The sequence below is a fragment of the Cebus imitator genome, unplaced genomic scaffold, assembly GCF_001604975.1.
Source record: "Cebus imitator isolate Cc_AM_T3 unplaced genomic scaffold, Cebus_imitator-1.0 Scaffold59, whole genome shotgun sequence".
NCBI classification, from domain to species: domain Eukaryota; kingdom Metazoa; phylum Chordata; class Mammalia; order Primates; family Cebidae; genus Cebus; species Cebus imitator.
The window spans coordinates 2357284-2382736 of NW_016107374.1; the positions used below are offsets into that span (position 1 = coordinate 2357284).

The 25453-nt window shown below is 57.2% G+C and overlaps 1 protein-coding gene across 1 annotated transcript in view; it reads left to right on the plus strand.

Moving 5' to 3' along the window:
- The window catches only part of SHISAL1 (shisa like 1), an 83865-nt gene that overhangs the window by 13955 nt on the left and 44457 nt on the right, over positions 1 to 25453 (plus strand). Inside the window, exons 2-3 of the mRNA XM_017529504.2 lie at positions 15371 to 15469; positions 19485 to 19698. Coding sequence (XP_017384993.1) covers positions 15403 to 15469; positions 19485 to 19698 — 281 coding nt within the window. The 5' untranslated portion in view covers positions 15371 to 15402. The remainder of the gene's footprint in view (positions 1 to 15370; positions 15470 to 19484; positions 19699 to 25453) is intronic.

Sequence of the window (25453 nt, forward strand, 5' to 3'; positions counted from 1 at the left end):
TCTGACCCGGGCGCACTTCTGGGTCCTAAGTCTGGTTTCTGGGGGTCTGCCCTCCTTGCCTCCCCCTGCAACGTACCATCCAATGGTTTATTCCTCCTGGGGGATCGGCCCCCATGGGAACAGCCCGCAGAGCAGGGCAGCAAAGCGGAGACCAGAGACCACAGGGCCAGGGCGGCTGGGAAGTCCACGTGGCAGCACAGCAGGTTTGGGGGATCAGGGGCCACAGGCGTGGAGACCAGAGGAGGTGGGAGGAGGCTGTTGTCTGTTCAGATCTGGGCCTAGGAAAGCTGGTGAGACCAGCAAGGATTTGCGAGGGCTCAGGAAGGCAGCTGAGAGCCACTTCCTACCGCCTTTGAAAGCACCTGCGCCCTCGCTGTCCAGCCATCGCCGACAGGAAGTCCTCCTGGACGCGGACCGCCCTGAGTAAGGACAGGCCTGGCTTGCTGAGGGCCAGAGTGGCTGGCCGAGCCCTGCTGGTCGGTGCGGCCGCGGAGACGTTCGAGAAGCATGTCCTTCCATCCCGGCCTGGCTCTCAGCTGCTGGATCGCACCCACCCAGCAGCTTCCATGCCAATTACACAGTGTGGGTGGGAGGCTCATTAACCCCCAGAAGTGGAACTGGGCCAGTGGGTGGCGAGGGCAGACGGGCCCTGCAGCCGACGGGTTAAGCGTGCCAGGTCAGGGGTGGGGGAGCTGGCTCAGCACCGTCCCTGTGGTCTCCACTGCAGCTCTATTTGCATAATTTTGAAGTTGATTGGCCTAAAGGCAACTTCGCTTAATCACAGCTGACAAGTCTCTGGTTGAAACAGCAGCTGCTGCCAATTAGCCGAGTTGGTGCCTTGGTTTGTTATAACTCTCTAGGCAGCACCCCCCAGCTCCCCCTCCTGCCTCAGAAGGTACCAGCAGGCTCAGGTAGCTGCCCCAAGAGCCTGCCACATGCCCCAGCGCAGGGCTTCCCAGACGTGCACGTGCCGCGGGATGGGTTAGCGCGCAGCCTCTGATTCAGCCAGAAGGGTGGCGCGAGAGCTCACGTTTCCAGCAGCTCCCGGGAGACGCCAGGGTGGCTGCTCTGTGGGCTGTGCTTGGGGTAGCAATGATCTCACCCAGAAGTTTGCAAACTGGGGCTGCCTGTTTGTGTGAATAAAGTTTTATTGGAACACAGCATCATTACCCATTCATGTAGGATTCTCTGCAGCTCTTTTTTGTCTACAACTGTGGAGTGGACAAAGACTGGGTGGCTTGCAAAGCTGGCCCCATGACTCTTCCTTGAGTGGGCACCAGAGTGCCCTGGAAAGCTGGCAAAGACGCAGACCCCTCGCCCCCCGCCCTGGTCCGATGAACAGGTCTGTGCCGCCCTGGTGCAGCCGCTTCCGGGGATGTCTCTGCTCATCTTGGCCTACTCTGGGTACCATCCCCATTAGATAGCTGGGGAAACTGAGGCTCAGAGAGGTTACTCGCTTGTCCGAGGTCCCAAGCGAGTAAGCCCTGGCCGATTCCCATCACATCCTGCATCCTCGACCCAGGTCCCTCTCCCCAGGGCGCACCACGTCTCAGCTGGTGTCCCTGGCTTGGTGTACTCCAAACCTGACTCCACGTGGCGGCTTGCTTTTGTGACCTTGGGCTAGTCACAGAATGACACGTCCTGTTGTGGGAGCATGATGTGTGGGAGACCAGGTCTGTCAATGGCACTGCAGAGAGCACTTGGCCCCTGGGGGTTACTGCCCGGCTGCACATCAACACGGGCGGCTTATAGTGAGCGAGGCCTCTCTCCTCCCTGCCCCGGGGTGCAAATCCTTTGAGGGTCAGGATGGAGACCCATCCTGCCATTGCAGAATCACCTGCTGCCTGTGAGGCTGTGAGGGAGGCAGCAACTCCCCAGCAGTGGCTCCAGCAGGGTCCTGTGTGTTCTTCATCTCAGTCATCTTCCCCATGACCTCGAGGGGCCAGGATGGAGCCATGGCACCATCCACAGAGGAAAAAAACCAAGCGTCCCAAGACAGGTGACCTACTGGGCAGGCACCAACAGCTTCAGAAGCAGCGTTGGGATTCTGTGGCCCAGGTGACGTGTGGCCACCAGCTCAGTTCAAAACACAGAAATAAAGGAGGATGTTATATGGACCGGGGCCCTGAGTTTACAGATAGGGAAACTGAGGCACAGAGAGTTTATGACTGGGAAGGCCTCAAAGGGGCAAGGTGTCTGTGGGCTCACTAGGAGGAGGCTGGGAGTTCGTGCCGATTCCCTACTGGAATTGGACAATTCCGGCACCACGCCCAGCAGCCTGGGACTGTGAACCGGAAAAAATGCCGCTTTCTCGGGACCCCTAGCCAGGCCAAAGTAGCGTCTGCAGTCCCCAGACAGGTCCCCGTGTGGGTCTCAGCTGCCCAGAGGGGCGGGCCTGTTTGCAGTGGGTGGGGGCTGGGGGTCACTGTAATCATTATATTTCTTTACATATATTTTGAACCTTGATTTTCTGTTTTCTTTTCTGGACTCCAGGCCACGGAGTCAGGTCCGTGTCTCTCCTGCTTCCTGGTACTCTCCCACGGAAGTCCTTACCAAGCCTTCTTTGTTTACTTGTTTGTTAATAAGATAAGAAACGTCTTTGAACCATCCCCCAGTGTGGGGGCGGGAGTGTCAGCCTGTGAGCCCCCCGGCAGAGCCCACTTCACCCCTCTTCCCCCCGTATGCTTCACCATAGCCAGACGTGCTGTCAGAAATACATGTTATTTACACTTCTTTTTAGCCTTCTAGGAAGGGTAGTGTGCTGAACTTCATCTTTGGAGACTCTATTTCTCTCTCAGTCTCACGGCGCTGAGATGCCCTGCGATGCTGTGCGTGGCCGCAGTGCGTTGGGGCAGCCGAAGACTGTTCCAGTGTCTGGTCATAGCACCGTGGATTTTCCTGTTCATCCACTGGACCATCTCCAGGGCTGCGTCCGGGTTTCCATAGCGCTGCTGTGAGCTTTCTAGAGCAGGGTTCCCCTCGGCCGAGAGGGGATGTTGGCGCCATTCCTCCCACGTAGTCGCTGAGGTGAGGACCCGCTGAGCAAGACGATGGGGTCACACTGGCCTCCCTGAGCCCGCACTGGGGTCACCTCCCTCCAGGTGACCCTCACCTGGGTCTGCCAGGCAGGCTCGTCTTTGTTGAGCTTCCAACCTCTTTGAAGGTGGACTTTCACAGTTCCTGCCTCACGGGGTGATTGGAAGGAGTAAGTGTCACTGGCAGACCCGTACTTCCCTGTGTCATAGGTGCTCCAGATCTGGCACACAGTAGGTCTGCTTTGAACTGTAATGAAATCCCCAGGGCAGCCCAGGGTCAGAGAAGCAGAGAAACGTGCCCGGGGTCACACAGCTGAGAAGTGGCAGGGCTGGGACTTGAACTTGTGAACACAAGCTTAGAGCCTTTCCATTTCTCTGCTGCTACGCTGAGCCCCAGATGAGAGGCAGGAGGAACTCTGTGCCTTGTTCCCTCTGCGGGGAAGACTGCCCCAGCCCCGCCCTGCCACCCGATTCATTCTTCAGACATCCATGCCAGATCCCTAGCCAGGCAGCCCAGGACAAGTTACTGAAACTCTGCACCTCAGTTTCTGCATCTGTAAACTGGTGACAATCACAGCACCTCCTAATCCTGATTATATAAATACCACCCCCACCCCCGGCCCCTACCCCATCAGGCTGCATCAGGCACTCTGGGTACCCACGGGCCCCTGGTTTCCCGTTGTGACACCCATCGCTCTGGGCTGCCATTATTGGGACTGTGGCTAGATAAGGCGGACCCAGGCCAGTCTGAACTTGCTCTGTGTCCACCGAAAGGAATGGAAAAAGGAGGTTTATTTCTGGCCTGGCTCAGGATGGGCAGGCTTCCAGGGATGGGTGGGAGGCAGAGGAAGGCTGGCCTCCTTTATGGCTGTGTTTAAATGCCACCCAGAAGCCAGCCAAGGGCGCAGCCGAGGTACCTCGATGCACGAAGGCCCGGGTGTGGGAGACGGCCGTGGGCTGCGGGGGTACCTGACAGCCAGGAAGCGTGGCTGCAGGGGCCAGCCAGGCCCTTGGGCTGTGTCCAGAAGGTCATGGAAGCCACTGATGTGTTTTGAACAGTGGCAGGTGTGGGCACCCCCCACCCTGTTCCTGCCCTATCCCCATCCCATTCCTGCTGGCAGGGAGGACCCTCTGCAGCTGGGTGGCAACAAGCCAGGGGTAGGGGGCAACAGTAGGAAGGTCAGCACAGCTTGGAGTCAGGCAGGTGCCACACCTGCTGTGGGCTCGCGGGTTCCAGGTGCCCCTCCTCACTGGGCTGGTTTGGGACCATTTGTTTTGCCCACACCCCTCGCCGGGCAGTGCTGGCCAGAGGGGCTTGTGCAGCGGTGTCACTAGCCCCCATTGCCCAACAGAGACTGAGGCCCACGGGAGGGAATCCGCAGGTAGCATGCCGAGCACCAGCCGAGGTGTGCCCCGGAGGCTGGTGGTCTGAGTCTGAGCCCCAGCGTGGCCCCTTCTAGCTGTGGGATCTCACAGGGAGTGTCTCCAGTTTGCTCACCTGTAAAATGCGGCTCTTGCTGGTGCTCTGAGGATGCACAAGGCAGTTAGACCACAGCCCGGAGTGCGTGGAGACTGCGGGAGCAGCCGCTGCCACCCTGGGCTTGGGAGGTGGCCGCCCTAGGCCCGGGCAGGAGCTGGACTCCGAGGCTGAGTCAGGCCCTCGCCCCACTCCCCGCCCCGAAGAGCACGCTGAATTCTTGTCAGCACACACAGGCCGGCCTGCGCTGGAAAACTCTCTTTTGCCTATACAAGGCCCGACCCAGTTGCTGTCCTTGTATTGGGGTTTAGGGTTGGTGGCAACCAAGAGCTGGGGAAGAGGCCAGCAGCCACAGAGGGATGGCAGCCGGCAGCTGCAGGGGGCTTCTGCTCCCTCGGTCACAGGGCTGGGCAGGTAAGGAGCAGCCTGTGGGGGTTTCCAGGTCTTCACGGTGTGAAGTTCATTCACACTGGGCCTGGGGCTCCTGCCCTGGCTAAGCATTCGGTCTAAGGGAGAAGCCAGGCAAGGCTGCTAAGTGGCTGTCAGTCACAGAAGAATGGGAGGGGTGATGGCTGTGCCCATCGGGTGGGAAGGGGAACAGGCTCTGATTGGGAGGGGTGGGAGCCCTGTGGGGGTGCACAGAGCTGGGGCTACTACCTACCTGCTGTGTGACCTTGGGCAAGTTGCTGACCGTCTCTGTGCCTCCATGTGCTTGTGTCAAGAGCCTTGCCTAGAGGGGTGTTGCAGGGCCTGACATGGCTTGAGAGCTGCAGAAGGCCTAGGGGGTGCTCTCAGGATGCCCTGGTCATGGCATGGAGGGCATTTGGTTGGCTTCATGGGGGCAAGATGGATCTGTTCAGCCCACTGCAGAGTCTGCAGTCCTAGCCTGGCATCGTGCCAGTATGAAATAAGAGATGAATGAATGAATGAATGAACGAATAAATGCACTGGCCCCTCCTGATACCCCTACAAGGTGGGCGTGTTGTCCCCATTTACAGATTAGGAAACTGAGGCTCGGGGCTTTGGTTTCTCTTCCCTCAAGTGAAGAAGGGGTTCTGAGGACCAGGGAGGCCGAGGGAGCTGAAGAGAAACCCAGGGTCACTCCCCCGCCGCCGCCGCGGCAAGCTCCGTGCCTGTCTTTCCTCTTCCTGCCCTGACACTTTCAGTGATTCATTCTTCATGTGATATTTTTGTGTTTCTCCAGTGGGAAAAAAATGCCTCTGGGATTTCCAGGGGTTGTTTTATCTCCATGGTGCGACCAAATAATTCAGACGGACAGAGAGAAACAAAGGGTTGGTGAGTTGCTGAAGGCCCGCGATGGTCTCAGCCAAGACCTCCCTTTAATCAGGGAGGAAACTGAGGCTGGGCTGGGCGACTCGCCCTGTGACCCAGTGTGGCCCTGAGGAGGACAGTGGGGCATCTAGGGCCTTCAGCAGGGTTGGGGTTTCCAGCTCAGCCCCTTTCAGCTGTGTGTTCTCGCTCAAGCTCCCCCTTCCCTGGGCCTCAGTTTCCTCATCTGTAAAATGGGATCACAGCAGTGCCTACCTCCAACATTGAAGAGGGCAGCACACCCAGAGTGCTTACGGGCGCAGAACTCACCCAGGGCAGGGGCTCCAAAGGGGGAACCATTGGAACAGCTGAGTTTGTAACTTGGGCCCAGCGCGCAGCTTGCTGGGGCTTGGTGGATTCAGCAGGAGAGGGGTCAGTGAGGGGCAAAAGCGTTATTATGGATAAACTGGAATGTTTAGTCACTGAGGGAAGAATGTGGGGAAATAGGAGAGGTTTCCAGGTTGGCAGTCACCTGCACGCCTTCCCCGTTCCCACAGCCAGGCCGGCGCCCTTCATGACAGTGTGCTCCTCCTCTCTGCCCTGACCCTGGGAGCCGCCCCATGGAGCAGGTGGTAGGGGGAGCCTGCCTGGTGGGAGGACAGTAGGGCCCAGGGGGTATGAGCTAGCGCGCCTCGGCTCATGGACTCAGGCGGACCTGTCCCACCAGAGCCCTGGAGTTGGGTCTCTAGGCTAAAGTGAGTGGCTCCCACCCCGGGCAGATGGCCCAGGTTCACTCCTGGGGTGGCTGTAAGCCTTGAGGTCCTGTCTCAGTTGAAGGAAATCTGCCTGGATCTCTGCTGTTCCCATCTGCAGGTTTGCTGTTTACAATAAAACAAACCAGGCCAATGAGTGCGAATGGAGTCCCTACTCTATGTCCAGCAGACATTTATTCAGCACCAACTGTGTGCGAAGCATGGTGGGGAGATGCAGAGGCACAGAATTTCCCACCCTTGAGGAGCTTGTACCAGGCAGGGAAGCAATACACCAACAGGCAAGGCGGAAGGAAATCAGTGCCAAGTAACGGAACAAGCAAAGCCTGGAAAGAGGAACTGGGGAGACAAGACGTAGACACGGAGTTCAAACACACTTTCATTTACCAAGGGGCACGTAGGACCTTCTCTGGCACCTAAACCATCAGCTTTGGGAACAGTAGAGTGGGCAGCATCAGATAGAACCCTGCATGGATCAGTTGCTGACGTTCTGGGTGCACTGCTAACGTCTGGTCCTTTCTGTCTTTGGTACGCCTGCAAGGCGTGGGGCATGGCTCGAATTTCACAGATGAGGAAACCGAAACCAGTGAAGTAACTTGCCCTAGATCGCCCAGCTCGTTAGCGAGAAAGCTCTGATCCAAGGCCGGGGAGACTCACTGCAAAGCCTGTGCATTCGCCTCCAGCGCCCTGTTTGGAGTTGAGCAGACCCGGGCTCAGATTGAAACCCTGCCGACCCCAGCTCTGGGCGATCGCTTAGGCTCTCGGAGGTGCGGTTTATTTATCTCAGTAACGGAGATGACAATTGCCTATGTTCGTTCAACCAATTAACAAGTGTTGCCAAAGTGCCTACTATGTGCCAGGCCTGTGCCGCCCACAGACTTGAGCAAAAACAAAATGATCTCAGCAGGGCTGGCTACGGGATGTGACCGCTGCAGGGCAGGGCTGAGGTCACACTGGCCGTCGCCGGGCTGCGAGGTGCTGGCCCTTCTCACTGGCTGTCAGGCGTGGAGCCCAGCACCCCAGCTGCAGGTGAACGGGCCGCCTCTCTCTGTCCTCCCCCAGCCATATTCTCCAGCTGCCTCCGTCCTGGCCAGCACAGCAAGGAAAGATGTCCTAGATCCCCCCGCCACTCCCCCCCAACAAGTACGAAGGGGTCAGAGAGACACGCTTTGATCTCCCTTCACGCAGGCATTGAGCCTTGAGAAGTGTTTATTCCTGGACCTCACGTTTCAGAGTGAGATTTCATAACCTCTAAGCAGATGTCCCGAAAACAAAAGTTCACAAACTCAGGATTAGGTCTGCACCGCCGAGGGAAGGCCCTGGAGACTGGGCAGCTTGTGGAGGCTAAACCCCCGATGACACGTGTGTACACGTGTGCTGTATGGAGACAGGCATCCTCACACGTGCCGCCCGCAGGGGTGAACACACTCATGAGTTGTGGAGACAGGGTACAGGCGCAGACCCCCCAGGGCCTGAGTCCCCTCTCTGAGCCCCACATTTTCCATCTGTGTGACAGGGAGACTGAGGGTGCGGCCTAGGGCTGGCGGGAAGAGAACGGGTGAGAATCGGGTAGCACTGGGCGCCGTGCTTTGCCTGGGGCTTGGGAGCCCCGCAGCTGCTAGCCCCCATCTCCTTGTCTGTACTTCCTGCCCTCCTGCTGGGCTGCTGCCTGCCCGTAGGACTGCTGGTGTGGCCCCGGAGAGCCCTGCCCTGTTGAATTACTAATCCATGCTAATGTTGCCACCCCAATCATCGTGCCCACGTGGAATTACTGATTATGTAACTGACAGTCCGTGACCACCTCCCCTGAGGCTGTAAGGCTCCTGGCAGTGGGAACCCCCATGCCCAACACTGTTGGTTCATAGTGGACACTAGTCAGGTGTTCCTTAAGTGGTGACCAGGAGAGAAAGCACTCCCCGAACAGTGGGGTCAGGAGGGCGGGTAACCGAGGCTGCTTGTGGATGAGGCGGCATTTGATCCAGGCCCCATGGGCAGGTTCAATTGGGACATACAAGGTGGGGAAAGGGAGGCCCAGGGGCAGGACCAGCCTGGGCAAAGGCCTGGGCTCCTGAGCTCTGCCAACAGCCGCTTCATGTTCAGAATACTGGGCACGACCCGTCCTCACCCCGAGGTCAGCCCTCTGCCCCCCACGACAGTAAAGTAGGTGGGACGTGTTTGGGGAACAGGCCATGTGTCCTTTGCTCTCCATCCTGTGAGGTTCAGGCCTGAGTGTGGCCCTTGTCTAAGGAGGGCCAACCCTGGGGCAGAGGTCCCGGTTCAGCCACCCTCGGCTGCCCTTGCTCCGTTCTCACAGGTCACTCTCAAGTCAGGACACAAACCAGGCAGGCTGAACAGGGTTCTCCTGCTTATGCTGGCCCTGGGTGAACCCCACCCAGCCCCTGCCCTAGCACGGCCTCCAGACAGCCCAAGACCACCGTGGGGAGAGGGGAAGTCAGAGTGTCAGGAGCTCACCTGGGGAGTGGGAGAATCACGGGCAGAAAGCTGCCTGAGAGGCGGCCGCCCAGATGAGCCTCCAGACTGCGGCTTCGGAGAGGGGAAGGGTGGTCCTAGCACAGGGGAACTGTCTGTGTAAAGGCCCAGAGGGCTGAAGCTCCAGGAACAGAGAGGGCAAGGCGGCCACAGGGCCAGGCCACAAGGCGCCTCAGGTGTGAGCATGGCCTTGAACCCAAGGAGGCAGGTTGGTGACTAGGGGGACATTGCGAGAGCCGGCACTGGGGCTGCCCAGGGCTTTGGTTGCTGGAAGAGGCAGAGGCAGAGACAGCAGCAGCAAGAAGCACGTGGCCAGGCCTGACCCCGGCCTTGAATGCCTCACTTCCTTCAACTGGTAAATTAGATGCTGTGGTTCATCCCTATCCTAGGGCTGAGAACACTGAGGCTCAGCTGTCACCCCAGGTCACATGGGATGTGGTTACACAAGGTGGAGCACGACTTGGCCGCAGGTGAGGTCTTGACCCGCACGCCTTGCTGCCATGGATATAGCCTGGCAAGGGGCTGGAGGTGTTGCACTTGGCCGAGCCCAGAAGCGGGGCATGGCGGGCTGGGGAGGGGCTGGCCGGAAGCCCCCAGTGCTACGGGGGGTCTCCAGGTGTCAGGTGAGCGTCCAGGCCTGCGGGAGCCTGAGTCCCCAGCCCCCTTCCCTCTGGCCCTCCTGCACCCTGCCCTGCAGAGCCTGGCTGACACGAAAACAGACCGCTGCTGTTCCCGGCGGGTTTAATTCATCTTCCCAGCTCTGTTTCTCTTCACGTGCCCTCCTTCCTCTGCCCCCAGCCTCGCCAAGTTCAGTGTTTAAAAATAATCCTCAAATCTCAGAACAGCGATCCCGGGCTGACCCTAGGGATGGCTCACAGAGATGCATGCATGCCTGACTCATCATTCTGACCCCGGTCAAACAACCAATGTTCTGGAACGTCCGCTCAGCCAGAATGTTCTCAGTTGTTTGAGTTTTTTTCTTGGCCACAAACTACCATCTTAGGCAGTTTACCAATTCCCAGAGAACTAGAACCTGGGAGGAGAAATCTAATCTGTCTGTGGTAAGTGCACTTTCTGGGGGTCTTTCAGGGAACCCAGAAACTTTTTTGGTGCAAAGAGTTAATGAGCTTTGCCGCTGAGGGGCTGCGTGATCTTGGGCAGGTAACGTCACCTCTAAATTTCAGTTTTTCCTTTCTGAGATGGGAGCTTGCTGGTCCCCTTCCAGGACTGGACGTGGGCTGCCAGACCGGTGTCCACAGACCTCATTAGTAGGGCCTCTCAGGTAATGGTGCCCAATGGTGTGACACAACATCGTCATCACAGCTCCATAGCCCGGGTCCCTCCACCCACATCACCATCATCATCATCATCATGGCTCCCATAGCCCGGGTCTCACTCTGCACACCCCACAGAAGGACCCGAGGTGATGGCTTTGGCCTTGTGAACATCAGTGCTATTAAACTCGTGGCCATGAGGCTGGCCACCTTGTGGAATCCTAAACAGCTGGCCGGTCCCCAAGTCCCGGGGAGGTTTCCAATGCCTCTTTCTGACCTAGCTTGGAATGGGGAGGTTGGCTTCCAAGCTTCTCTGTCTCAGATCATTAGAAATGGAATTTTTACTTAGGTAACTTCTCGTGACATACGGAGTGTTTTTCTTTCCACTGAGGATTCAGCTTTCAGTTCTGGCCCTGAGCTGCCTTGGGGACCTGGGGAGTAAGGGCAGCCCCTACCGCCTCCTGCAGAAGCCCCCCGACCCCTTTATCCAGAGCTCCCACGTGCCCCGGGGCTTCCGTCTAGCATACAGGGCTGTAGCTGTGATTGCATGTTGACCCACCTCAGGCCGGACTCCTGGGGGTTGGGGGCATAGCCAGGCCATGGATGCTGACAGACCCCCAAGGGAAGCCCAGGCTGGACACGGAACCAGTGCAACCACAGCGTGTTGTGGTGGGGACACCTGCAGTGTACAAACCACATGACAGTGGGGTGTGCCTCAGGCAGGGCTGGGGTTCCCACCCAGTCCCTGCACCTCCTAAGCCCCAGCCCCCGGCTTCAGGCTGCACACTGTCCCTTCCCAGACCCACGCTGTCTCACAGCACGTCTCTGTCATGCGCATTCGTCTCTGGAACTGCCCCCAGGGGCATAAAGGCCTCTCTAGCCCTGGACCCTGGGTTTGGGAAGGCAGAGGTAGGGGTCTATTCAGCAGATGGTGGGGCTGAGGGTCAGCCCTGGCCAGGACCCTCGTGGCCTGGTAGAAGAGGTCCTGGGAAGAATTGCATAATGGGGAGCTGCTGAGGGCACCCCTGCCTGTGCCCCCTGAGGGCAGGGACTCACTTCCTTTGTGTTCCTAGAGGCCAGCCCAGGGCCCGGCCCAGAGTGCAGGTCAGCAAGTGGGTGCTGAGAGAATAAGTGAATGAATAAATGAATTAACACATGAATGAAAAAACAGATGCAGCACTATAGGACTCAGTGGAGGGGCAAACTTTTTCCAGCTGAGAGAATCAAGGCAGACTTCCTGGAGGAGGTGGCACTGGAGCAGCTTCTAAAGTGGTGCAGGATTTGGACTCCTAGGGATGAAGGGAGGGTGCCCCCCCCAGGGGTGAGCAATAGCCCCCCAACATCCGCCAGTACACTCAGGGCTTTGTAGGGAGTCAGAGCAGCTGAAGCCAGGGCCAGGCCTGTGGCTGAGGCAGATCCTCCTTATTCTGTCAGCAAACCCACCAGCTCTTGGACCTGAGCCCCAGTCACAGAAGTGGGGCAGCCCCACCCTAGGGGGCTGGAGGAGCGGGAGTCTGGGGACCTGCTTCAACTGTCCTTGGGTCTCGGCTTCCCCATCTGTAGAATAGAGCACAGGGGAGGCATCTCAGAGCATGGGGAGATGGAGCATGGGGAGATGGAGCATGGGGTGGCATCTCAGAGGCCCCTCATTCTCCACTCTCACGGCGTGCTTTCCAGGGCTGATCCATAGGACTCCCCGGGAGAAATCCATTCCTGAGCACTCCTGGAGGCTTCACCTCAGCTCATCCTCCCAGGAGGGCCTGAAGGAGGCCGGGAGGAGGCCCAGGCTCAGAGCAGCTCAGCAGCTTACAGCCCCCCGGGACGAGCAGGGCAGTGGTGGGAGCAGAGGCCTGCAGGTGGATGGGAGGGGCCCCTCCTGGAGGAAGAGATGAGGAAGCTTGGTGTTAGTGGCCTGCGTTTCAGGACATTTTACAATCCTGACAGTCCCTTTCCTTGTTCTGGCAAACCAGACTTCACAAGGACAGCCCCTGACATTCCCGGTCCTGCCACAAAGGCCATGCTGCAGGGGAGGAGACTGAGGCCCCGGGCCAGGGCGAGGCCCTGAGCGCTGTGCGTTTGCTCTTGAGTCTTGCCCTGTCTCCTCGCTCCAAAGTCTCCAACCTCTGAGTGGCCCGAGTGGCTTTCCTTTCTGCTGCCTGGAGCCCTAACTCTGTCCCCAGTAAAGCAGCATGCAGAGCTGCCCTGGGACCCGGGTTGGTGTCCCCTCTGCTCTCCCTGACCAGGCTGTGAGCTCTGGAGGGCAAGGCAGCTGCCAGCTGGCTCCCAGGGCCCAGCGCAGGTGCCGGGACAGTCTGGGCAAGCAGAGGGGCTCGTTTCTTTGGGCTGCGCAGCCTCTTCTACCATCTCTTGTTTCAGAAACATGGGGTCTGGCAGCAAATCCCTGCACTTTGTGTTCAACTCTGAAACCATCCTCCCGGGGGGCGGGGGACCTCACCTGGCGTGGACAGGCTGGAGCGGGCAGGGAGTCTGCTTTGCAGATGGTGGGGGTGGGGCTGAGGGGTGGGAGGGGGGCTCAGCCAGGCCAGGAGGTCCTCAGGGTCTCCTGCCGGGGGGGGATGCCAGGCTCTCCAGGCCCCACCATCCTCACCTCAGGCCCCGCCCCCAGCTATGCAGATGAGCTTCCTCACGTGGACCCAGCGCAGCCCTTCCCGGGGGGCAGGTGCCACGTCTGAGGGTGCATCTCCTTACTCAGGCTGCCTAGTGGAGCTTCTCAGACCAGGAGGCCTCCACAGGAGGAATTCGCTGTCTCAGCCTGGAGGCTGGAAGTCCAAGTCAAGGTGTTGGCAGGGTTGGGTCCTTCTGAGGCTGTAAGGGTGAATCTGTCCCTGGGGGTTTGCTGGTGATCTTTGGCGTTCCTTGGCTTACGCATGCATCACCCCAAGCTCTGCCTCCATCTTCCCCTGGCGTCTTCCCTGCACTTGCGTTTCTGTGTTTGAATTTTCCCTTTTTATAAAAAACACCAGTCTTCTTGGATCAGGGAGCCTACGCTACCATGATGACCTCGTCTTCACTAATGACCTCCGCAATGACCGTCTTTCCAAACCGGCTCACGTTCTGAGTCCTGGGGGACTTCAACGTGTGAATTTGGGGGGAACACAATTCATGTCCCATAACAGGGTGCCTCAAGGGAGAGGATGGGGTACAGCACCTCTCCTGGCCCAGAGCCAGGCACGAGGTAGATGCTCAGCAAAGTAACCACCATCTCTCCTCTCTACCCCCCCTGCCAGATACACGCAGGCAACAGGGACTCTGGGAGGATAACACTGTTATACAGAGGACACAGATGGCCTCTCCTAGCCTCCATTTCCAACTCCTATGGGGGACAGGGGTGATCATAGTCTAAGTAATCCTGTGCCCTCAAGGCCCAAGGCCCTGTCTCGAGTAGCCCTTCTGATACCCCAAACCCAGGGCCTTTGCCCCAGCTGCCTCCTCACTGCACCCACCACAGGGCCTTTGCCCCTGCTGCCCCCTGGTCCGCAGCACCCTTTTCCAGAGAGCCACGCGGCCTCTCCCGCCTCACTCAAGGGTCTGCTCAAACACCGTCTTCCCAGAGGGCCCTCCTTACTGCCCTTCTAAAGCCGCCCCCAGCTCCCTTCTCTGCAGCACTGTGGCTGACACCTTGCTTTACTTTCCTTCATAACATTTAAAAATTCTCTTTATTGTGGTAAAATATACATTACAGGGAACTTACTACTTTAATCCTACTTTTTTTTTTTTTTTGAGACGGAGTCTAGCTCTGTTGCCCAGGCTGGGGTGTGCAATGGTGGGGCTGTCAGCTCACTGCAACCTCCGCCTCCCGGGTTCAAGCAATTCTCCTGCCTCTGCCTTCTGAGTAGCTGTGATTACAGGTGCCTGCCGCCACGGCTAATTTTTATATTTTTAGGAATGATGGTGTTTCACCATGTTGGTCAGGCTGGTTTTGAACTCCCGACCTCAGGCGATCCACCCCCCTCAGCCTCCCAAAGCGCTGGGATTACAGGCGTGAGCCACCGCGCCTGGCCACCCTTAACCCTTTTGAAGCGGACAGTCAGTGGTACTGAGTGAATCCACGGTGTCGTGCGGCCCTCACCTCCCCACAGCTCCAGAACTGTCTCATCTGCCCAAACTGAAACTCTGCACCCACGAGACACTCGCTCCCTATCCGCCTCCCCCGAACTCCTGGCACCCTCCATTCTGCTTTTGACCCGATGACAAATTCCCTGTGAATGTGACTCCCCTAGGGACCCCACGTAGGTGGACTCTCACCGTGTGTTCTGCGCCTTGCCTAGTTTCAGCATAACGGCCTCTGGCTTCCCCCCGCTGGAGCAGGGAGAGAAATGTGCATTGTGTGAGGATCACACCTACTGTTGACCCACCCTTCCCTCGACGGGCACATGGGTTGCCTCCACCTTTGCCTAAGGTGAAGGATGCAGCTGGGCACGTGAGCGTGTGTGTTTCTGTTCGGGTCCCTGCTTTCCGCACCTTAGAATATGTACTCAGACGCCCGGAGCACCTGAAACATTCATTTGTTTGCGTGTCGTCAGCTTTCCCGAGTAGAACACAGGGACTCCAGGGAGGAACCGTGCCTATTTCATGCACCGCTGTATGCCTCGTGCCTGGGAAGCTGCCTGGCTCTGTGCATACTTGCGGAGGGGTTCATGGAAGTCACCATGAACCCCCTCACCCTAGCGACACGGCAGGGGACCTGGGTCCTGGAAGCCCCCGAGGTGGCCAAGCCAGCCTGGGTATCCTCACTTCTGCAGCTCTGGCGCCTGCCCACTGTTCATTTCTACCACCTGAGCCATCCGTCCTCCTTTGATTAAGTCCCATTTTGCCATGAAAAGAAGAGGAGGTGACAGTTGGCTTGTGGGGGAAGGTCATTCGTTCCGGAAAGGAAGCTGGATGGTGGCGTCTCCATCGTCCGTGCCTGGCCCCTGCTCCCTGCAAACTCCCTCTCCTGCCTGCTGCCCACCTGCCCGTCCCCCGCTGTGGGCAGCAAAGCCAGTGTCAAGCGAGGCAGCCCACACCCAGCCTCTCCTGGATCTCATTGAACAGGCAGCTCTAGACGGATCAATGCCAGCCAAACGATGACCAGTTGTGGCCAGCAGTCCTTGAACGTGCTCGCCGTCCTCTTCTCGTTGCTGTTTTCTGCAGGTAAAACCTCCGTGGATGCTGTGGGTTCGGGCGGTGTGGGGAGGGCGTGGTCCCTTCCTAAGGTTCCTGGTGGCCCATCTGGGGTTCTGGGGGCGCACAGGGGCTTGCCTTTAGTCCTCCACCTTACTGGTGCCCTCTGGTGAGGAGCTGATGTGGGGTGCTGTGTGGTTGGTCACTGCCTGTCTCTGTCTCTCTGTCTCTGTCTCTGTCTCTCTGTCTCTGTCTCTCTGTCTCTGTCTCTGTCTCTGTCTCTCTGTCTCTGTCTCTCTGTCTCTGTCTCTGTCTCTGTCTCTCTGCTTCTGTCTGTCTCCATTGTGCACCACAGCCCTGAACCTGCCATGGAGCTCCCCTGGCTGCCAGGACCCCTGGGAGAAGCCCTGACTCGCATTCTCTCCTTCGCCCCTGCAAGACAGTTAGGCAGTGTCCCAGTCATCCCATTTTATAGATGAGGAAACTGAGGCCTGGAGAGGGAGCTTACTTGCCTGGGACAACACAGTTAGTGGATTCTAGCCCGACTGGCCTCCTGGGCTGTCCCTGGGTTTCCAGCTTAGGTCACAGGCAGGCTCCTGCTCTCCCAGTTACAAGGATGATCAGCACAAACGGAGTCCCCCGCGCCTCCCAGCTAGAGCTGAGCAGCCCAAGGGCAAGGGCAGCCCTGCACGCCAGCCAGGGCCTGCCCCCCACCAGGAGCCCTCTCCGGCTCTCCAGCTTCTGCTCCCTGTCTCTCTGTGTCTCTGGGTCTCTGTCTCTCTGTGTCTCTTTGTCTCTCTTTCTCTGTCTTTCTGTCTCTGTCTCTCTGTCTCGGTCTCTCTCTCTGTCTCTGTCTCTGTCTCTGTCTCTCTGTTTCTGTCTCTCTGACTCTATCGCTCTCTGTCCCTCTGTCTCTGTCTTTGTGTCTCCGTGTCTGTGTCTATTTCTCTGTGACTGTGTCTATCTCTGTCTGTCTCTCTCTGTTTCTGTCTCCCTGTTTCTGTCTCTCTGTTTCTGTCTTTGTCTCTCTGTCTCTGTCGCCATCTGTCTTTCTGTGTCTCTGTGTCTGTATCCATCACTGTCTGTCTCTGTGTCCGTGTCCGTCTCTGTTTCTGTCTCTCTGTCTCTCTGTCTCTGTCTCTGTCTCCGTGTGTCTCTGCACCTCCTCATGCCCGTGTGTTCTAATAGTCACTGACACCAGCCTGGTGGTTTGCAGCCACTACCCCTTTGCTGGGGGAAGCTCAGAGGGAGGCTATGAGGGTGTCGGAGGTGCTTGGCAGGGCTCCCCAGACAGCAAAGCCAAAGCCACGCCCAGGCCAGGGGGTCTGGGGGCCACCCAGCTGCTCTCCACACCCCAGGTGCTTCCCATGTTTTGGCTCGCCTGGTCCTCACTGCCCTTGGAGGACGGACCCACTCAGCCCATTTTACAAATGAGGAAGGTGGGACTCAGAGAAGGAAAGTGGCCAGCCCGAGGTCACGCCTTAGCCAGTGAATGAGGGCCATCCAGGTGCAGGAGCTACAGGGAGCCCTGCACACGGGGGTGTGTTCATGGCTGAGGCCTGGGCCCCAAATGCAGCTGTCTCCTTAGCGTCCCTGCTCTGCTAGGGCTGGCCTCCTAACACAGCGTCCCTCGGCCTGGGGTCACACCGCGCCCCAGAGCAGAAGCCCAAAGATGCTGCCCTACTGCCCCAAAAACATGAACAGCCTCCAGCTGTAGGTGGGGGCTGTGCCTTGCTGTTCACAGAACGCTCCTGGGAGCCCCCAAGCCCCCTGAGAGACCATGAGTCTTTCCTCAGTGAGGAGAGGAGGCCAGTGAGGTCACAATGGCCCAGGCAGTCCCCTGCCAGGACTCCTGCCCAGTTGTCCTGGCTCCCAGCCCAGGGCTCTGTTGGCTCTGGGGAAGCAGCTGGGGAGGGCTCATCATTACCAAATGGCCAAAGCCTGTGGGTCTGACCATCTAGCAGTGGCTGGGTGAGCTGGGTGCTGGTACTGGGTAGGACCCTTCCCATCCCCTTGCCTGGCCGGGCCTGCCCTCCCCTGCCCCCAGCACTGCACATCAGGCTCCTCCCAGTCCCTCGAGGCCCAGCTCAAAGGCCGCCTCCTCCATGCTGCCCTGCCACTCTGTCCCTTCCCTCCCCGAGTCCTGTGGTAGCCTCACGGGCTGGTCGCAGGGCCTCAGCTAGACTTTCTGACCAGCAACGCAAGTGTGCCTGGTCCCTCCCCAGCTGCCCACAAGCTGAGCTTGAGCGGGGCCTCCTCACTACCTGGGCAGTGACCCAGACAGTGGCCGGGACGGGCCAGCTGCCTCTGCCCCTTGCCTCTAGGCCACTGGGTCCCAAAGCGTAGCCCATCAGCACGCCCTGAAGCGCTTGCCAGGACAGATGGCAGGGCCTACCCCGGAGCTTCTGATTCAGAAGCTGGCCTGAGAACCGAATTTCTGACAAGACCTCTGGGGATGCCCTTGAGGCAGATCGGGGGCCACACTTGGGGAGCTGCTGCTCTGAGCCGCAGTGCTGTCCCCTGTCCCGTGGGAATAAGTTAGATGGAGCGAGACAGTCGTCTGCTTGGGGCTTTCTTCATAACCTCTGCATCCCCAGAGGGTGTGCTCTTCTTTCTGAAGGTTGAGGATGACCAGGGGAGCCAAATCATGGGAAGCACCTGGGGTGGGGAGAGCCACTGGGTGGCCCCCAGACCCCTGGCCTGGGTGTGGCTTGGACTTTGCTGCCTGGGGAGCCCTGCCAAGCCCACTACCAGCACCCGGAAGCTCCCCCGGCCCCCAGAAAGCTGGGACCTTTCTCTCGCAGTGGTCATGCCCATCCCCACAGAAGAGAGTGCTTTCTATGGGGGAAGGGACGTAGAATTTCACACACCCCCGCCCCCCAGGCAGCCTCAGCACCCTGGCAGCACGTGAAGGCCGCCTGCCCACCTGCCAGCCCAGCCCAGCCGGGACTCCCCTGCGGCAGCCCCGGGTGGGCAGGCGGGAGCTGTGTGGGATGCAGTCTAATAACCGCTCCACAGACGCAGCACTTTCCACGGGCTGGAGGAGCTCCTGCAGAACCAGTGCCTTTGTGGTGGAAGGAATGTATTCAGCCAGCGAAGCCCCTTTTCAGCGATACAAATTAGATACAGTGATCTCTTTTATGAAGATACTAATTAAGCCTGAGACAGCGGCTCTAGGATTTTTCCATTGTTACATTTGTTCAGGCTTTCAGTCCTGTTGATCACCATTGGCACGACTCGTAAATATCGTCCTGGCTTTGCAGTAGCACTGGGGACTGAATAGGGACCTCCGCCCGTGAGCAGAGGGGCAGGAGGGCTCCAGGCTGGGGCAGAGGCGGGGGTGACCAAGGTAGGCTCTTGGGGACCTTGCGGTCTAGGGTGTTCGTTTAGTAGAAACCAAGGCACGGAGGGCCTGCTGTTTTTGACACAAGAGGTACCCAAGAGGTCCTTGCACCAGTGCCAGCCACCGCCCCCCGCCTGGGCCAGCCTGGGCTTAGCGACAGGCCCACCACGGCCCACCTGCCAACAAAGAGCTAGTGACACAAGACTAGAGAGGGCCTCGGACTTCAGATCCAGGCCTGGGTTCCATTCTTGCCCTCCAACACTTAACTCGGGCCAGTCACCTTAGGTCTCCGAGCCTCAGTTTCTCCATCTGTAAAGTGGGATCTCAAATTTTCTTGGCTCTGTGAGTCAAACAAGATGGGCCTGTGAAGCATACAGTAGGTGCTCAATTAGGGCTGATTTCCTAATTGAGTGCCTGCTGCATGTCAAGCGTGTCCACCGAGGCAGGAAAGCCAGCCCTGCCCTCCAGGACCCCCTAGTCTGGGTGACACAGAGAGTGTAACCAGGGCTGGGGGAGGGTATAAACAGGGAGGGAGGCTGGGGGTAATGGGAGCCCAGACGGGAGGTTCACAATGGACCACAGAGGTGTCCAGGGGAGGGAAGAAGCAGGCAGGACCCTAGAAGAGGCAGGCCCGTCCCCTTTCCTCTTGGCACCCGTGGACTGGTGAGGGACCCCTCTGAGCCCGGTGACTCTGTCTTCCAGTCTTGTCTGCACATTTCCGGGTCTGCGAGCCGTACACAGACCACAAAGGCCGCTACCACTTCGGCTTCCACTGCCCCCGGCTCTCGGACAACAAAACCTTCATCCTCTGTTGTCACCATAACAACACAGTCTTCAAATACTGCTGCAACGAGACGGAGTTCCAGGCGGTGATGCAGGCGAACCTCACGGCCAGCTCCGAGGGTTACATGCACAAGTGAGTGCCACGGGGGTGCGGGGGGACACAACCCCACCGCCTCGGGCCCCAGGCAAGGCAACCTGCCTCCCAAAGTCCCATCCCCTGGGGAGGCGGTTGGGTAACCACTGCCAGGTTAGATGGGCCTGGAAGGCGTCTGGGAGAGTCTTTGGATGAACAGGGCTTCTGGCCTATTTTGCCTTCTAAGCTTCAGCCTTTTCATTTGAGAAACGGACACAAAGGCCCACGCCTGTAATGCCAGCACTTTGGGAGAACGAGACAGGTGGATCACCTGAGGTCAGGAGTTCGAGACCAACCTCGTCAACATGGTGAAACCCTGTCTCTGCCAAAAAGACAAATATTAGCTGGGGGTGGTGGCAGGTGCCTGTAATCCCAGCTACTCAAGAAGCTGAGGCAGGAGAATCACTTGAACCCAGGAGGCAGAGGTTGCAGTGAACAGAGATCGTGCCATTGCACTCCAGCCTGGGCGACAGGAGTGAAACTCCATCTCAAAAAAAAAAAAGAAAGAAAGAAAAAAATGGACACAGATGTGAGGCTAAGGATGTGGAAAGCTTTCAGGCATAGAAGGCGCCTTGGCCTGTAATCTACTGGGCCCGAGTCCTTTCATTCATTCTTTACTTACTCAAGAAATACTGATTGACAACATTGACCCAGAGATGAATCCCATGCAGTTCTTTTCCTTAAGGTGATTAAAATACATTGGGATCAGGGACCTGATGGAGGGGACCACAGGAGTGGAAAAAGAGAGTTTGTAGAAAAGTCATGAGAACATGCTAGGTAAAGCCATGGGGTGTGAAAAAAGCATGCCTTTCTCTATTATGAGTGATGCTGTCATCTTTTCACATGTCTGAGAGACATTTGTGTTTCTTTTATTGTGCTTATGTCTTTTGCCATTTTTCTGTTGGATTTTTGGTCTTTTTCTTATTTATGTATGGGTGCTTTTTATATATGAAGGAAATATGATGAGTTGTAAATATATTCCCATCTTCTCATTGTTGGATGTTTTCATACCAATGTTTCCTCAGTGTGACTTTGACTTTATAGTGCTTTTTCCTCATGCTTAATTTTTAATTGTTATGTGATCACATTTTATCAATTTTGTTTTTCTTTTATGGCTTCTGGCTTTTACATCACACTAAGAAAGGCTTTTCCTGCTCTGAGGTCATTAAAAATGTCACCATGTTTTCTCCTAATTCTTCGTTGCTCTGGTATAGGCTAGTACCTCGCTGTGTTAACTACTGTGACTTTTAATATGTTTTAATGTCTTAGCAGGCTCTCCCTGGCACTTCTGTCATACAGACTTTAGAATTAGCTGTGTAGTACCCCTACCTCCCCCCAAAAATTCCAGTTAGTGTTTTTTACTGAGATCATATTGAATTCATAGGTTAAACCAAGGATTGACTTTTCATGATGCTGAACATTTCTATACAAATCTTTCCATTTGTTCAAATTTTCTTTCCTAGCATTTTAGAGATGTCTTCGTATAGATATCAGACATGTATTTTGCATTGATTCCAAGTTGTGTCTTTTCATGTTGCAATTGGTCTTTTCTTCCACTCTATCCTCTGACTATTGTTAAAGGCAATGCTTTTGAGATAGGAATACTGACAAAAGCAATGATTTGGAGACAGAAATTTTGCACTCAGCCACCTTACTGAAATTTCTTATTTTTTTTTTTCCAGTTCTCTTAGGTTTCCAATTAGTCCATGTGCAAACAGTGATAACATTAGCACCCTACCTTGCCATTTTTGTTCCTCGCTCCTTTTTCTTGTCCGATTGTGTTGGCTAGTGCCTCTAAAACAGCCTTTAGAATTGTCAGGCTTCTTATCTTCTTCTGATTTGAATGTGATGCTTCAAGTTATTTTCCCAATAAGCATGAGGCTGAGTTTTGGGGGCAGATGTATTTTTTCATGATAAGGAAAAATCTTCCTGAACGGGGCATTTGTTGAAGGGAGGTGGTAGGTTGGGGGTGTGAGCCTTGATCTCTGTCTGATGTTGGGGCTGAAGGGCTTTGCCACCATGCTGCACTCACTCAGGGGGAAGCTGCCTCTTCCAAACCTCCCCACCTCCCACCTAGGCCAGCTCCCCAGCCTGCCTTCCTCAAAGGCACGGGTGCTTCCCCTCAGCCTCTTGCCATCTGCTCAGCCCTTAGAATAATTCTGTGTGTGAAGTCGCTCAGCAATCCCTGTCCATCACATCAGGGCTGGAATCAGGTCTGGGATTTGACCCAAGCCTCTTCTAAGACAAGGAACTGATTCCCTGAAGGAGGAGGGTAGTGCCAGGCCTGGGGCGAGGGCCCTGTCGTGCTGCAGGTTCTGGCTGAATGCCAGACAAGGCTTGGCAAAACAACCAGGCTTCTCCAAGGTTTGGTGACTGGTGTCTGGGATCCTCATGCTGAAGCCCACAGGTTTCTATAATCTGCATATTTGCACAGGATTTCACACGGAACGCTCCACTCCGCAGCACAGGGGTCCTGGCGGCTGCTGACGAAGAGCCGGGCTGCAAAATAAAGGCCTCCCCTGCAGAGAATGGGAGTATCGAGGATCAGAATTTTAATCCTTAGCCCTAAGAAGTGTTCACGGAGCACATAATTTTGCTGAGTCTCCGTGCTCAACACTCTCCTCATCATGCCACCGTGGCCACCTGGCAGCCCATCCTCAGCCCATTTTACAGATGAGCAGGGGAGGCACAGGGCGGTTGAGTCACTTGCCTGATGAAGGCAGCGGTTAGTGGCGGAGCCGGCAGCCACCCCAGATGGTCTGGAATCACATTAGTTGTTCTGGAGCTTCTACCAACAGAGGCAGATCCGACTGGGGAGAGGGCCCCTGAGCGGGGATCCCACCCCAGCACCACTGACATCGGGGCCGGGTCATGCTCCATGTGGGGCCCACTCTGTGCATTTCGGGATGTCCAGTAACCTCCCGATGGCCTCCACCGACCTGGCGATAAGCAGCAATGGCTCCTGGGGCACAGAATCATCTCCAGTGAAGCTGCTGCCCTGGGGAGATCCCACCCCTGCCATTCTCCAGCAGCCCCCTCGCCACCTTCCCTCCCCACAGCTGTAGTACGGAGCCCACGCAGAGGAGGACGTGGCTCCTGCTCCTCCCACAGGCCTGTCCTGCCATAGGTGCTTCTGCGCAGGGAGGCGCGATGCTTGATTCTCGAGACCTGACAGTGTTTAGAAGGTGGGAGCCCCACGCCCCAGAGGAAGGAACACTTTGTGCAGAATTCTCTGTAGCCCAGTGGAAGAGCAAGGGGAGCCAGGCAAGAAACAGCTGGTGGGGGCAGGGGGTTCTTGTCTAGCCTCGGGGGTGGAGTAGAGAGACTTTCTTCTGAGCCCATCAAGGGTCCCTGGAGGGTTTTAGCTGGCTTTGTGCTGCATGGGCCATGCCTGGGATAAGGCCCCAGAGGACATAGCGTGTCTGCAGGGGACAGGAGGACGGCCTAGGCTGGACCTGGACCCCATGGAGGGGAGCTGGAGAACTCATGGTCAAAGGTCACAGAAGTCTCTTCCCAGCTGCACAGGTTCAAGGGCCGTGGGGAGAGGACCCAAGCCCAGGGAGCTGAAGTAGGGCCTGCTGTCCCGATGGGGCTGGCCCAGTGGCCCACAGGATGACGAGGATGGGCCTTGAAGATGAGCCTTAGGGAGGAGGAAGCTGGGCTGAAGTCTCGAGTCATTGAATGGGTAGGAGAGGGCCTGCGTGCGCAAGGGGACCCAGGTTGAGTCCACCTCTGTGCCTGTCCTGTGCTTTGGGGCTCTGGCCACACAATATCACAGGCTCCCCTGGGCAAGACACCTGTGGTGCCCATTAATCCTCACCATGGGTGGAGGGAGGGGCTGGAGCCCAGGCTGGGGAAGTCACCTGTCCCAGACTACATGGATGTCAAGACCTGAGAGGCTCTGGAGCCCTGGTTCTGCCACCCCCTGGTGCATCTAGAAGGCCAGGACTTCTGTGCCACTGGGGACTGCGCCAGATCTCAGCCAAGAGGCTGGATGTTCCCGTATCCTAGATGGGTTAGCACTCGCCAGCAGCCCATCGAGATGGACCAGGCCAGTGTGACTCCCAAAAAGGGCTTCGTGCAGAGGCACGAGCTCCTGGCCCTCCCCCATTCCCCACCCCCGCCACAGCCCTCCCTGCTGGTGAATCAGCCAGGAGGTGGGGCTGGTGACAGGGAAAAGGAGAGCGCTTCTGACTTATTTATTTGTGTTTTTCTGGAGGAACAGAATGGTTTGTTTTGGTTCTGGCTGCCTGGCAGGAAGGCAGAGCGAGAGCAAGCAGCCTCGCCAGGCCCACCGCCATGGCGAGATGCCCGCTTCCAGCCACGTGGGCCGTAGAGAGACTGCGGCGAGAGGGGTGGGGCAGAGGCCCTGGTGTGCTGAGGAGAAGTGTACTGCATGCCTTCCCATGCCAGGGTGCTGCCAGGCATGAGCAATGGCGACTCAGACCCAGGCCCCTGGGCAATCTGTGGAAGCCTCAGTGTGGGGGTCCTGGTGGCCAGGCTGTGTGGGGGATGTGGTCACTTCTCTTTGGGGACAGGGAAAGTGTCTCTGGAGGAGGAGGCTGGGAGTGGCATCCTCCATCATGCATGGGCGTTTCTTCGCCAGGCAGATGGGCTGCAGGGGGTGGGAGCTGGGGAGGGACTCTAGGAAGACAGAACGGTGCACCCAAAGGCCTCCGCGTGTGCAGGCATGCCCTGTTGTCCCTCCCTTGGCCACACATGAACCTCTGACCCCCAAAGCCCTGCCCTTCCCCAGGGAAAGGAAGTAAATGAACACTTAAGAGGACTTCCTCCAACACAAGGGGTCTGACTCACGCTGACGCCTTTCATCTGTTATCTATGAAGGACCTTTCACGAGCCCCATTCACTAGGGCTGAGGCCAGAGAGGGTGAAGCCCTGCCTGCAGCCACGCAGCACACAGGGGACGTGGCCGTATTGGCCATCCCGGGCTCAGTTATGCTGAGAGGAGGAGCACCCTCATAGGCTCCGGGAGCTTGGGAAGCAAAAGCTTCCTTTTAGCTCATGCTCTGGGTCCTTCTTGTGCTCTCGTGGTTCTGTGCGTAAAGCATCCTGTGATGGGGCCGGGGAAGCAGCTCCCATCCCAGGCAGGACGATGGCCTGGCAGTAGAGGGAGAAGGCAGTGGTGAAGCCACGCACGTCGTGTCTCTAGCTTCTGCTCAGATGTGACCATAGCATTTTTACTCATGTTTCATTGGCCAAAGTACATACATCGCTTGTACAAGCCTGTTACCAGTGGGGTGGGGAGAGACAGAGGGACTGGCGCTATGGGGAATGTCTTCAGCCAGGCACAGACTCTGCTTTGCCGGGTGTGTCCCGGCCCAAAGCCCACACACCACCACTGCACTGGACAACCTCGATCCTGCTGTGTGACCGTGGGCAAGGCACTTTGCCTCTCTGGGTCTAGATCTATTAAGCACTCTCTCTGTGCCTTCATCACATGAGCCAGCACTCCTGGGGTCTGTCTGTCTCTCTCCAGACCCTCAAGCTATCTCACAGCCTCACAGTCACACCATGAAGTAGGGGGTCTGGGTATCCCCATTTCACAGACAAGGAAACTGAGGCTCATTTTCCCAAAATCACAGAGAGAATTTTGCTGGGCTAGGATTTGAATTCACACAGCCCTGACTTCTTGTGAGCTCACACCTTAGTTACCAGGGTCACCCACCTTGTCTCATGGACCCGAGGCTGCTCCTGCCAGTGGGCGCCATACTCCCCCCTTCTTTTTTTTTTTTTT